Here is a 15,594-nt window from a genome sequence, read left to right as displayed (position 1 = left end):
AAATTGGGCCGAAAAAAAAATGATTTTATCGAAAAATTTTTTAAATAAAAAATATTACTTTTGATGTAAGAAACATTTTGGTGCGAAAAAAAAATACAGTATTCATTTTAAAAAACTATGTTTATACCGGAAACTTCGCCATTTTGGATTTTTCGAATTATTTTTTTTTTTTTTTCTATGTCTCCCTCCAAACCCTACAACTTTTACTTGAAACATTTTTTAATTTGAGCTATATTTTTCAAAATAAATCCATTGATAAAATAAAATGGGACACTCTGTATATAGATGAATATTTGTATATTGTATTAAAAGAGTGTATTAGGTAAACTCATCGTTCGCTCAGAGAACGAATTAATTCTGTACCGAATTGATTCAGAATAAATAAATAGTTAAACAGTTTTAAATGGCGGAATTTTAAAACGAAAGACCATGTATTATAAATAAGTAGTAAATATTGTTGTATCAACAAATCATTGCTGGAAGAAAAAAAATATTTAAAAATATTTGTTACATAAAAGAAATGAGATTTAAGTTCGCATATTACCAGAATACTTTCGATTGAAAAAATATGATTGTAATAAAAATTATATGTAATAATGTTATAACTATAATTATGTGATAGAAATTAGAATTAGTTGAAAATGAAAAATAAATATTATTATTAGTTAAATGTTTTTCTTTATTATTAATATGAGTTTTTTTGATTTAAAACACATTGGATTTAAAAACACAGAAGCATTTCAAAAAATTGCTTTTATTGAATTTTTCTATTATTCAGAACACCTTTTTTTTCTCTACTTTTGATTGTCAATTTCTTTATTTCCTTACGACGGCGAAAGGCTTTATCTATCGTTGTTTTCTTTATAGGGAAAGCAGTATTGTCAATAGGAGTTTGAAACTTCAATAATACTGTAAAAAAAAAATTTTCGTTCGAAAAATAACAATAAAATTGATCGTTCATTGTAAAATTATTAGTTATAAATTGAATTTCTATTTTAATAATTGATTGATTTTTTTTTTTTTTTTTTTTTTTTTTGTTTTAAAAAAGACAAGACAAACTTCAATATTAGAAAAAAAAAAACAATTTATAAACTTGAAAAACAACAATAAAATTAATTGTTTATTGTAAAATTCAATAATAATAAATAATATTATTGAAAATTAAATTTTTATTTTAACAATTCATGGTTTTTTCTTATCTGTTTTTTGTTTTTCAAAAAAAAAAGGAAAAGACAATTAATCAAACTTTAAATTAATTTTGTTGTTTTAAAAGTTTATGAATTTTTTTTCCTTTTAAAAATATTGAAGTTTGTCTCGTCTTCTTTAGAATGTCATTACCTCGGTACATAACTCGTAGCAATACACGCCCTAAAGGTCTTGCTAAGTGTATGGTTTAATCCTTTTTCGAGCATAACTGGTAACACCCCATCGGTTACCGGACTCTTATAATTTTCGAACCCATTCATTACCCATTTAACTTCATCGTTATTTACCACTCTGGATTTAATAACCCAGTCTTGGCGTCTCAAGACCCTTGGTTCACTCCAGGTATCCATCAGAGTGGTCTACATATCCAGAAAAGTGTTCATCCAGCAGGATTTCAATCTCTTCTCTTCGTCCAAGGCATTACTTCCCCCCCCCCCCCGCCAGTTTGAGTTGTCCACCTACTGCACATCCTTTCTTGGCAATAATTTTCTTGAGCTTAGCCGCGTCGGGCACACTAGAGGTTTCTCCTCGGAACTTCCTCCAGAAGTCCCTCTTAGCCATTCTTTCTGACTGCTCAAATTCTTTCTGCAGAGCTCTATAGTGCTCTGCAGCCCCCGGTCTACCTTCAAGTACTTTGTTCAGAGCGACAGTTATTTCAATACGCTCTGACCATTGCTCAGACTTTCACAACTTCAAGAACTTCAAGAACTTCCAGATTCAACGAATAGACATTAAGAACTTTCGTAACGTAAATTTAAGGTAAAATATAAGTAAACTAATAGTACGGAATAGTTCATTAAGCCTTCCGTTTACGTACACTTCGTTCCCTGTGGGGGTGTAATGTCCTGCGGTAGGCGCACTAACTTTTTTCATTTTAATTTTAATTCAGGGTGCATTTCGATACCCCTATCTCCATCTTACACATAATAGAAGTAATGCATTTGGGGGAACTGGAGGTTTGGAACCCTTAACAAATTGCTTGAGCTGGCACTATTGCCAAGCGGCTAGGCCGCCAATTTTAATAATAAAAATTGGATATAGATTAATATAATGAGTGATATCGACAGAATCCTAAAAATATAAGGATTATCTCGATATCATTCATGTCATAATTAAATGACTGGAAGTAGTTTTAATTAATGATTGAAAATCGCAAGATTTCCCTCGACCAATAAGAAATAAGCGACATTAGGAAAAGTGGAAATGGACCAAAGAGGAAAGCTGAACATCCCCGAAGGATCCCCACCTACCCTTATGGTCTGAGAGTATCGAGTTACATTGATCGCTAGATTTCGGTCACTTGGTCAGTGATCTCATTGCCAACAACAGCTCTTTCAGCTCTATTAGCATAGATACTTTGTCTCTACGGAATTTTAATTTTTATATTAAAAACTTAGAATATTTTACGAGCCAGCAGCACAAAAATTGTAAGTTATTTTAACTCAATATTTTATTGATTTATTTTATTGAATTGTATTCATTTAAATTTACGTAACATTTAGTTACCAGAATTACTGATTTAAATTCATTAAAAGCATTTTTAATTCATATTATAATAAACTTCGACCGCATGGTCTAAAAGTTCTTATTTTCTTAAAATTAAATCTGAATACACATTTTGGTGTTAAAATAATTTAATGAAATAAATATTGAATTGGATAAATTACAATTAATTGGTGTAAGCAGTAAAATTATTTTAATAGAAACATTTAAATATCTTAAATCATAAAATTTTTGACTTCATGGTCCGTAATAGCGTCTTGAATACAAGTTATAAAATACAGTAAAAAGTATAGTTAATTATTTAATTAAATACTAGTTGAACATAACAAGTTACTGCAATTGCATTGTAAAATCAGTGTTATACACGTGCATCAAATATTGTGCATTAACTTCATCAAATTATACAGTTAAAGTTGTATAATATACTCTGTAATATATTTTAATCAAATATATAAACCAACACGATTATTTTATCGAATATAAAATAATTGTCACCATCCGTCATATACCAGCCAAGCGAAGCCATACCCAAGGTCAAGGTACAGGCCGTCACCAATTTTCTATTGTGTAAAATCTACAGCTAATGTAAGTACAATTATCAAATTTTATTCAGTGTTTGAAATATTAATTTGTAACAATTATATAAAATCAATTATGGTAAAACCGAGCGTCATTGTTACGTGTATGTTGAATCAGTGTTTAATATAAATTACGACTGAATTGCGTCTCAACCCAGGCGCTGATTACTCAGGTAACCATCATATTAAATGACGGGTCGTTTTCAATATCAATCTTTAACCACTGACTCCGTAATAACCGCATGGTCTACAATCTCTCTTTTCGGTATCGACGTGTAAATTGTTAATTGGGTTTATAAAGTTAAGTTACGTTATATATATTTTTGTAATTTTAAATTGTGCTAAAATACTAATAAATTGTGGTCCGTTTATATAAAATTTTGTAATCGATTTCATTAATTTATTGAGACATAATTTTGTGTATTTCTTTCAGGTTTCCTTTTATTCCTCCCTACATTACGCTAATTCGTCTCCCTACCTTCCTTTTTTTTTTTTTAATTGAGCAGGATAAACAGGGTTAATTTAACTACATATCTAGCAGGGTTATATTACAGGGCAATACTGATTGTCTAATAGATAATCCGGCTACGATATTTAACTTCCATTGTTGTTTTTTTTTTTGTCATAATTTTTTTTTTTTTACAGTAATATTGAAGTTTGAAACTTCAATAATATTGAAAAAAAAAAAAATTTCATTCGAAAAATAACAATAAAATTAATTGTTTATTGTAAAATTATTATTAAAAATTAAATTTTTATTTTAATAATTGATTTATTTCTTTTTTTTTTTTTTTTCGTTTTACAAGGGACAAGACAAACTTCAATAAGACTGTGAGAAGAAAAATTTTTACTCGAAAAATAACAATATAATAAATTGTTTATTGTAAAATTATTATTTAAAAATTGAATTTCTATTCTAATAATTGATTTATTTCTTTTTTTTTTCGTTTTGAAGAGGACAAGACAAACTTCAATACTTGAAAAAATAAAAACTCGAAAAACAACAATAAAATCAATTGTTTATTGTAAAATTATTATTTCAAAATCGAATTTCTTTTTTAATAATCGATTTTGATGTTTTTTTTTTTTTTTTTTGTTTTAAAGTGGGCAAGACAAACTTCAATTTTTTTGAAAGAAAAAAAAATGTATGAACTTTAAAAACAACAACAAAATTAATCGTTTATAAAGTTTATAAATCGTTAGTTATCAATAATATTAAAGTTTCTCTTCTTTTTTTTTTTAAAAAAAAAAGATAAAAAAACCATCAATTGTTAGAATAGAAATTTAATTTTGAATAATATTATTTAATTTTATTTTATTGTAAAAATATTATTCAAAGTTGAGATTCCATTTTAATGTGATTGATTGATTTCTTTTCTTTTTCGTTTTAAAAAATAGACAAGACAAACTTCAATATTAGAAAAAAAAACAATTACTAAACTTGAAAAACAACAATAAAATTATTTGTTCATTATAAAATTAAATAATAATAAAAAAAAAAACAAATCGCAATCAATTATTAGAATAGAAATTCAATTTTTAAATAATAATTTTACAATAAACAATTAATTTTATTGTTATTTTTCGAGTGAAATTTTTTTTTTCACAGTCATATTGAATTTTGTCTTGTCCCCTTTAAAACAAAAAAAAAAAAAAAAAGAAATAAATTAATTATTAAAATAGAAATTCAATTTTGATATAGTAATTTTTCCTCACTGAGGCATTTTTGTTACTACTTTTTTCCACGCGTTTGCGGCGGTAAAGTGAACTATTATCTCACTCTCCGCTCCACACGTCTTTTTCACTTTACCGTGCGTAACTTTCATTTTACCGGAAGCGTAACTTTTATTTTACCGTAAAAATCATTTTACCGGAAGTTTCGGTTAAAGTGAAAAAGACGTGTACAGTGAAAAGTGAGATAATAATTCACTTTACCACAACAAACGCGTTTAAAAAAGTAGAAAAAAAATGCCCACGTGAGGAAAAATATATGTGAGATTAGGGGGTTAAGCAGAATTTTATCAAACACTACTTTACCCCCTAGTATCACAATATACTATTAGGATAAACAATTAACTTTATCGTTACTTTTCGAGTGAAAATTTTTTTTTTACGATAATATTGAAGTTTGTCTTGGCCCCTTAAAAAAAAAAAAAACAAAGTTTTTAAATCAATTAATTATTGAAGTTGAATATGTTGAAGTTTGTCTTGTCTTCTTCAAAACAAAAGAAAAGAAAAAAAAAGGAAATTGGTACCAATTATTAAAATAGAAAGAAATTCTATTTTTATATAATAATTTTACAATAAACAATCAATTTTTTGTTGTTTTACGAGTGAATATTTTATTTTTACAGTATTATTAAAGTTGGTTTTGTCCCCTTTAAAACAAATAAAAAAAAATAAAAAGTCAATCAATTGATAAAATAGAAATTTAATTTTTAATAATAATTTTACAAAAAACAATTTCTTTTATTGTTGTTTTTTAAGTTATAATTTTTTCTATTCAATAAGATAATACCACGTTTAAAGCCCTTTAAAACAAAAAAAAAAATTATTGAAATCGGTCAACTATTGAAGCTAGTATCCAATCGTTAATATTAATTTAACAATAAACAATCGCTTTTGTTATTATTCTTCGGCCGCGGATGCTTCAAAAACGAAAATCGGCTCAGAGTTCGATTTGAAAGAAAAAAAAAAAATATAGTCAAGTCCCCCAAGGTGCACCCTAAGTGTTCCGTAGGATTTTTTATTTTTTTTTTTTGTTGTTTGTTTTTTCATTTTGTTGTAAAATAAATGACTATTTTTTTAGTTTTGTTTTATTTTCTAGAGTTGTTTGTTTCTGTTGTTTAATAAAAAAAAAAAATAAACGACCGAAAAATTTCAAAAAAATAACGTAAAGTCTACAGATGAAGCGTCATCGAATGAAACATTGCCGGAATCGATCTGTCAATATTTGAAATTGAGCCCTATCGAAAAATGGAAATATTAAATCTATTAAGGCCCAAAAATTGAAAATAAATATGATAATTGCTTTTGGGAAAAAAAAAAAACATAAATTTCATTTAACATCAACTAATTCGGTTCGGCGGTTCAAAAAATATCTTGCAAAAACAAATTCTGACACTACATTTTGTGTAATAAAAAAAAAATAAACGACCGAAAAATTTCAAAAAAATATCGTAAAGTCTACAGATGAAGCGTCGTCGATTAAAACATTGCCGGAATCGATCCGTCAATATTTGGAATTGGGCCCTATCGAAAAATGTGGATATTAAATCTAATAAGGCCCAAAAATTCAAAATAAATATGATAATTGCTTTTGGGAAAAAAAAAAAAACATAAATTTCATTTAACATCAACTAATTCGGTTCGGCGGTTCAAAAAATATCTTGCAAAAACAAATTCTGACACTACATTTTGTTTAATAAAAAAAAAAATAAACGACCAAAAAACTTCAAAAAACTATCGTAGAGTCTACAGATGAAGCGTCGTCGATTGAATCATTGCCATTGCCGGATCCGATCCGTCAATATTTGAAATTGGGCCCTGTAGAAAAATGGCGCTATCACAACTGATAAGGGCTGAAAATTGAAAATAAATATGATGATTGCTTTTGGGAAAAAAAAAAAACATAAATTTTATCTAACATCAACTAATTCGGTTCGGCGGTTCGAAAAATATCTTGCAAAAACAAATTCTGACACTACATTTTGTTTAATAAAAAAAAAAATAAACGACCAAAAAATTTCAAAAAAATATCGGAGAGTCTACACATGAAGCGTCGTCGATTGAATCATTACCGGATCCGATCCGTCAATATTTGAAATTGGACCCTGTAAAAAAATGGCACTATCACAACTGATAAGGGCCAAAAATTGAAAATAAATACGATGATTGCTTTTGGGAAAAAAAATGGAACCTAATGGGCTTCATAGAAGCCAATTCGATTCATAACTTTTATTTTTATCACGAAATAACAAAAAGTCACACGAAAAGTGAAAACATAAGTGTCCTACGGAACACTAAAAAGAAAGATATATATTCAAAGAAGACAGATATAGTAGGAACCGAATGAACGAGCGTGGCCAAGCGTAACCGAGGGTGAGCGCAACATCAATATATTTCCCTCTCAACTTTCCCCTGAAACTTTGAGCTCCCTCACCACTCACAACGATTACGTGATTAACTAAACTTTGAACCGTAATATTAAATCAACCCTTCTATAAAAAAAATACTAAAAAAACCAAAAAATTGTAAATTTTTTTCTCTACAAAAATTTACTAAACTTTATCCCTGTAAAATTATTTTTTCTATGTGTTTTTTTTTTAAATAAACTTTATTTATTTTTTTTTCAACTCTTTCTTTCGGGTTGATGAAATTTTTTTTTACATATCTTTAATCAGCTAGTCTCAAGGAACCTATATTTTTCATTTCTCTTGTTGAGAAATTTGACGAACTTCGAAGTTTTTTAGCAATAATAAAATCAGATAACATTAACATTTGTTTCGAGTCTTGTGTATTTGACTGATGAAATATCTCATTTATCAAAATTTCAATTAAAGTTCTGTAATGTCCTGCGGTAAACACTCAAACTCTCTCATTTTTATTTTTATATTACATATTCAGAGTGCATTTCGACACCCCTAGCTCCATCTAGCGCATCTTATAGGTAATGCCTTGAGGGGAGCTACACTGCAAAAACTGCGCCTTTGGATTCTAGGCACTGTTCCATTGGATTAATGGAGCACTGCTCCGTTGAAGTTGTTCCTTTGATTTCTTGGTCCTGTACCTATTTATTTGTTGAGCAGATTTCGGCGTTTCGGAAGCATGCGCAAACACAACTACATTATATTTTTTCTCTCTCGCTATTTGTACTTTTATGTCTGTCATATATCGATATTTACATCATAAATATTCATTTATAAATTATTATAAATATTCTATATATCTTTAGTTATTAAATTTATCGAATATTTAACATATATGCATTCATATATATGTTAATTGTTTAATAGTTACTGATATAGAGAGGTTATGTTATGTGTATGCGTGTCTCTTTCTTAATTCGAGTGACGGTCCAGGCTGATCAACGAATACAGTTGACCAGTACCTTTGAATTAACAGAGCAACTGGACCGATATCGGTGCTCCTTGAATATCATTGAGCAGCGCTCAATAAAATGTGCTCCATGAATCCAATGGAACAGTGCCTAGAATCCAAACGCGCAGTTTTTGCAGTGTAGAGGCTTTACACCCTGAATATGCTGCTTAAGCCGACATTATTGTCAGGTGGCAATACTGCCAATTTTAATATTAATGATAAATTAATATAATGAGTGATATCGATAGAATCTTAAAATTATAAGGATTCTGACGATACCACTCATGTTATAATCATATAATTATAATAACCAGTAAAGATTAAATTAAATCAGTCTATTGAAGCCAACTAATAGGTTTCAAGCGAAATAATGAAAATAAAAAATGAACCGGGTGAAAAAACCGAACATCCCCAAAGGATCCCCTCTTACCCTAAAGAATTATTGTCATCGACCAAGATCCTAGATGTTCGATCTTTTACTTGGTTGCTAGTATTCAGCCAGTACATAGCTCTTCCAGCTTTAACTGCTTCTAATATTTACATTAAAAACTTATAATATTTTCAATATTCACCAGCCAAAAACTGTAAGTTGGTTTATTTTGATATTATATTGATTTATTTGTTGAAATATTATTTAATAATTAAATGGCATTTGGCTATATAATTTATTAACGTAAAATTGTTCTAAATTTATTTACATTGGCTTGTAATATTCATAGACCGCATGGTGCATAGCTTTTTCTGGTTTTAGCCCGTAGGCTGATAGTTTTTTTCTCGCCCCTCCAGAGGTAAACCAGGTAAAAAATCGAAAATTCCGACAACTCATAACTACATAATTTTTTGTTCAAATACTTATAATTTTATTACACGGAAAAAAATTTTTAGCTGCAATCACGAGGCGTTGGATAGTTAAAAAAGGATAGTTGATTTAATAATCAAGCCCGCTATATTAAAAAGACAATCGGTTAGTTATTCCAGCCGACTGGATAGCTAGCGTGGCTAACCAACTCGTCAAGTTCGACATAATCTCAATTTCAACAGCTGTTGTGTTCATAACCTCTCTTTTTTGACAGATGCACCAAATTATCATTAACAATGACTAAAATAATCTATATAGTTATTAAAAATTTAGCATAAGATTTTGTATTCAAGTTGGCGTTTATTTAGTGCATCAAATTTAGTATAAAATTAATCAGATAATAATTTTAAAAATTAGTAAATGTACATTAATATATTTTTTTTACTTCGTATGTCTATATATACTTATAGTTATGCATATCCGCAATCCTAAATAGCTACCACAGCGATACCAGCTTGTCAGACTTTGGATAGCTACCCACCTCGAAATGTCTTACAAAATCTTATAAAAAAAAAATGATGTACCCGATTTTAATAAGATTCAATAGTTGTAAGTGTCCTAGTTTTTGTCTCATTGAATATGATAAACTTTTTATCTGTTAAGTTTTCAAGATTTTATATGTTCTTATGAGATGTAAAAAAAAAATAATTTTCCAATGATATTTTATGGGGTGAAATTTTTTTTTTTCGTGTTTTATGAAAATCTATGAGGCACAAAAACAAAATTCTGTTTTTTATCACATTTTATGAGACTGTAATATTTGATGAGATTTTACGAATTTTTCAATTCAATGAGAAGGATTGGGGTTTCAATTTTTTTTTTTAAGATACACAGTATTACAAATTATTTAATATTTAATGAGTCTGTATGAGATAGATTTTTGAGAAACTCAATTACATTTTACATAATTCTATTGTTTCATTTACTTCTTTTCATGCTTTTTTTTCATACTATGCCAAAAAAAACTTATAAACTTACAGTTATTCAGTTATTTAACAAGGTACATGCTACGTATACATATAAAAAACATTTACGGATTTTTCTTTTTAATATTTTTATTTGACGAAAGCATTGTTGAGTGTTATAAATATAAACACAATATGAAGAAATATATTTTGGAAATTAAACCTATAATTTTTTATTTAATGAATTATAAAATTATCAGTGTCAAAATTCTCAACAAAAAACTATGTGTTTGATTTATTTAAAAACTTGACAGAATGTTTAATTATCGATTAAAAAGTACGCCTGTTTTACTCTTTTATAATTCGGAAATTATGATTTTAAAAATAATATCAATACAGATAATTCGAATTTTGGAAGAGTAAGATTCAGGCGTATTTGCAATCACTTTAAATATTTTGTCAAGTTTTTGAATAAATTTAACTTATAGTTTTTTCTAAAACTGGATTAAAAAAATTAAAAAGATAGAACAATTATGTACCTAAGCTTAACTACACATAACAAAAAAAATTTTTTTTTTTTTAATATGGTCATACTAACAATTAAATTTATCTATTATAAAAACAACTGCTTCTTTATGCTTCATTCTTTTAAACGATAATATTTTTTTTTAATTAACCAGACTATTTGTGGAAACACCATTGATTGAAATTTAAAAAATTTTGAAACAATACAATAATCAATAATCGTTTTTTCTTATTTAAATACATATATAAAGCAAATGTAAATTAAACCAATCTTATTTCACTATTATTACGAAATTCCTAATCAAAAGAACTTGTGTAGTTTTTGTCGTTTCTACATTAATTTGTTCATTATCTAAATTTATATGGCAACTTTCGTCATATGATTGATATGGAAACATCCTCATACAGAAATTACCCAAGTGAAACAAATATATTTATTGGAAATATAAAACAAATTTAATTTATATTTAAAATATATGTGAATTAAATTTAATTAATGTTTTAAAAAATATAAATTAAATTTAATTTACATGTAATTTACATTTAATTCATATGTAATCTATATCTATACAAAAAGTAAATGTATTTTATATTTTTTCAAAACATAAAATAAATTTACTTAAAATTTTTTTTTTTTCGACATTGCAAAAAAAAAATTTGGATGCACTTCAAATTTAATTTATATTTTTCAAAAATATGAAATAAATTTACTTTTTGTATAGATATAGATTACATATGAATTAAATATAAATTACATGTAAATTAAATTTAATTTATATTTTTTAAAACATTAATCAAATTTAATTCACATATATTTTAAATATAAATTGAATTTATTTTATATTTCCAATAAATATATTTTTTTCACTTGGGTAATAATCAAAAAATTTGACCATGTAAAAAAAATTTTAAAAAGTAATCTGTATACGTTACACAAATGAACCTCATTAAAAGTGACATTTTTTACTTTATCTTTCTTTATAAAATTGAAAAAACCATTTTTTAAGAAATAATATATGCAATAATATATGATGAGGTATTTTCATCATCTATTTAGGAAAATTCAGCAAATATTATAAATTACGACCGCGACTGCGACTACGACTACAACTACGACTACGACTACGGCTGAGACTACGGCTGAGACTACGACTACGACTACGACTACGACTACGACTACGACTACGACTACGACTACGACTACGACTACGACTATGACTACGACTACGATTACGACTACGACTTCGACTTCGACTACGACTACGACGACTACAGCTACGACTGCGGCTACGACTTCTGTAACTACGGCTGTGGCTCTGACTCCGGCTACGGCTTGGACTGCGATCATGGCTGTTGCTGTGGCCACTGTTGGATACATTTTTTGTGGCCAACATCGCTTTATTTTTCTGGTGGGTGGTTTTTTTTTTCTTCATCATTCCTTTTTTTTTCTTCTGTTCGTTAGCAGGCTGAAATATTATTAGATCATTTACGATTATGGTATGATTATTATTTTTATTATCTAATTATTATTATTAAATGGTATAGCTTATTACCTTTTTTGATTTGGTTGGCTTTCTGGAGTCCGTTATTTTACTGCCCACATATTCTTTTAAGGCTTCTTCAGCATCGATTCTACACTGAACTAGAGTAATTCCTTCATTGTGCATTTGCTTATACCAAGTAAGACTATCTAAAAGTTTTTACCAAATCATCAGTGATCAACAATTTAATGAGTAGTATAACATAAATATGATGAAGATTACCTTGAAGAGCCAGCATGCGTATAGGATCCAAAGCAGGTCGTTTTTCTACGACTTTTTCTCGATTCGAGACTTGTCCCAAAGCACTGGAATTTATTATTTCATCAGAAGTGTAAATTATAGACATCAAGCCTTTAATGAATTTACTTTCCGAAGCTCCTGCGCGAGTTCTGACCATGCACCAGCTGACATAGTCTATCCATTTATCTTGTCCTATATGAGTCTGTAAATACAATTAATCGTACGTGAGTTACAATAGTTGGTTTTTTGTTATTAAAGTCGAGTGTTGACTCATGAATCACTTGTGTGAATAAAAAAATTATTTCATACTTCTTGTTTGTCAGAGTCTGGAATGTGTCTCGTAAATCCAACAGCTGGTAAACCAGATCCGTCAATGAATGGCTCTGGTTTTGTTTTGTTTTCTTCGGCTTGATATACAAAATAAAATGTGGATAAAAATTACAAATTAATTTTTTTTTCAGTTTTTATTGCAAAAAAAATTTAAGCCTGACTTGAAAGAAATAATATAAAAATTACCTATACTATCAAATTTTGATAGAATAGTCAGTACTTGTGACAATTCCGCTTTTAAAGTTTCCATTTCTTTTACAGTTGCTTTGACATTAATCTCTATTTCTTTAACATTCGTTTCGAGTTTTCCTGTTTTTTTTTCATGTCGATCGTGGTTCTCAAGAAGTTTTCTTAAAAAAGTGTGAACTTGAACTCCTTTATCTTCTTCTCTAGTTCGACTGCTCTTACGCTCATTTCTTTTTCCTCGATCAGAATTTGCGTTGACTGGAATGTGTATTGAGCTACGATCCTAATAAAATTGTTTTGTCAATAAAATATGCAATTTACTCGAGGGGGAAGTCACTCCAAAATTTAGTGGACACCAGATTTCAGATTACTGGTAATCATGCAATCTTTATAATGATTACACAAGATTACTTTTTTTTGTAATCACAAAGAATCCCAATAATCTTCTATGCACACAGAGAAGGATATGTTAACAGTTAACATATCCTGTTTAATGTTAACATATGCCATGTTAAAATGGGTGGTGGATGATAAGTTTACATCAAAGATATATATATTAACATTAAACATACGTATCTTAATAGTTAATATGCGTATGTTAACTATTAAGATATCTGTAATTGACACAATTTGAAGGTTAGGCTGATAGTTGAAGACATTTACGTATGTAAATATAAAAATTGAATGTAAAATTAAGAATGAATTTACAAAAAAACTAAATTTAAATAAATTTATGACAACACGAGTACATATTATATTATATTACAATTAGAATAGTATCACAATTTAATGTCAAAAAAAAAAGATGACAAGTAGTAGACTGGCGCATCAAAATATTTGGCCGCGTAAAGATACGTATGTTAACTATAAACATACGTATGTATAGATATCTATGTTTATTGTTAATATATATATCTTAACATTAAACTTTTGTATGTTTAATGTAAACATATTGGTATGTTAACTGTTAACTTATCCTTCTCTGAGTGTGATTGCACTTAAAATTCAAAGATTTCAAATAGATTACACGAGATTATTAAAGATTACGCAAGATTACACATGACCACACAATATTGATATTTAAGAGAGTGAGAAGTCATTTCAAAATTTAGTGTACACCAGATTACAGATTACCTGTAATCATGCTAAATTCCTAATGATTACACAAGATTACTTTTTTTTTTTTTTGGTAATCACAAAGATTCCCTGTAATCTTTTATGATTACACTTAAAATTCGAAGAAGAATAAAAAAAAATAAAGAAAAAAAAAATTCCCGTATACACGGGAAGATTATTTAGACTTTCTGTAATCATATCAAGATTACAAGAAATTTTCGCAGATTACATATGTACGACGTAAGATTACTGGTGATTACAAAAAATTTTTGAAGATTATTGATGATTATGAAAGATTACAAAAGTACTTTAGATTACATCGATTACACGATTTTTCCGTAATCATTTCTGTAAGATTACAATAGATTATTGCAGAGTCTTCTCCCAATGTACACCAGATTACATAAGTGACTTTCCCCTCGTATTTACTTTTTTTTTTTTTTTGTTAATTAGTATTGTACTTTGATGTACAACGATTTCATATAAATTTTGTAATAGACAAGTCTTATAATATAAATTTGTAAATAATAATACCTTATTTTTTGATGATGATCTATTTTGATCACTAGATCCATGCCCTTTGTTCGATTTACCAATTTTGTTGTAATCTGCATCTGAATTTCTTCTATGTGAATTCCGAGGTCTTGAACTTGACTTTTCATGAACTGGTGATCGATTAGCACATTTTTCTTTTTCTACTAACTATACAAACAAAAAAAAAATTTCAAAATAAAATACTCGTATTTAAAATGTGTGTAGGAAAAAACATCACATGCCAAATGATTTTTGATAATTTCAAAAACATTAAAATTCTAGTACTTAAAAATTACGTTATTACAAATTACTGTAACTGTTAATCGGCTGACTATACAAACGATTACGAAATCGTTAGTCGACAACTCTCGGTGATTACGTTGACTAATATAGAATCGTTTACTTACTTACAGTTGCTAAACTGTAATGTCCATGAATCTTGATCAAATGATAAATAAAAAGCCAGAGAAAAACTAGACGAGGTTTAAGAAATAGAAAATTTTATAAATTTTTTATACAATAATATATTATTAATTTGAGTTTCCATACTTTGATTTTCCTGCTCATCACCCGCGTAGCCCGAGTTCAAGTCCGGAATAGTGTTTTTTTTTTTTATTTTTATTTTTTTATAAAAATTTTATGAAAAATTAGAAATTTTCTTTAATAAATATTTTATGAGGGAAAAATTAAGATAAGCAAAATAATAAATAAAAAAATTGACAGGTCACGTTAACATTATACAGCTGCTGATGTTGGCCATGTTGAAATAGTTAAAAAAGAAGATTACATTCATGTATTGTTATTAAAAATTGAATAAAAATAATTTTTTTGTTGGATAAAAAATAATTTGTGATCAAAAAAAAAAAGTTTTCATTTTGACCTGAGTGTCCTATTTACATCTATTTCTTATAGAATATTTATAAAAAAATAATACAAATTTTTTATAATGATTTATAATAAGTATTTTACGA

The 15,594-nt window shown here is 27.6% G+C and overlaps 2 protein-coding genes across 4 annotated transcripts in view; one reads left to right on the top strand and one right to left on the bottom strand.

Annotated features, from left to right (window-relative positions):
* LOC122849567 (acetylcholinesterase) overlaps positions 1-15,594 on the top strand; it is a 274,697-nt gene that overhangs the window by 201,738 nt on the left and 57,365 nt on the right. The window lies entirely within an intron of this gene.
* LOC122860584 (NK-tumor recognition protein-like) overlaps positions 1-15,594 on the bottom strand; it is a 53,068-nt gene that overhangs the window by 18,920 nt on the left and 18,554 nt on the right. The window contains exons 5-10 of the mRNA XM_044164461.1: positions 14,624-14,791; positions 12,974-13,256; positions 12,767-12,864; positions 12,440-12,659; positions 12,230-12,366; positions 11,761-12,142 (exon numbers count right to left, since the gene is read on the bottom strand). Coding sequence (XP_044020396.1) covers positions 11,761-12,142; positions 12,230-12,366; positions 12,440-12,659; positions 12,767-12,864; positions 12,974-13,256; positions 14,624-14,791 — 1,288 coding nt within the window. The remainder of the gene's footprint in view (positions 1-11,760; positions 12,143-12,229; positions 12,367-12,439; positions 12,660-12,766; positions 12,865-12,973; positions 13,257-14,623; positions 14,792-15,594) is intronic.

Source organism: Aphidius gifuensis, linkage group LG1, assembly GCF_014905175.1.
Source record: "Aphidius gifuensis isolate YNYX2018 linkage group LG1, ASM1490517v1, whole genome shotgun sequence".
NCBI lineage: Eukaryota > Metazoa > Arthropoda > Insecta > Hymenoptera > Braconidae > Aphidius > Aphidius gifuensis.
Note: the sequence above shows the minus strand (reverse complement) of the source record. Positions and strands in the feature narration are given on the sequence as shown.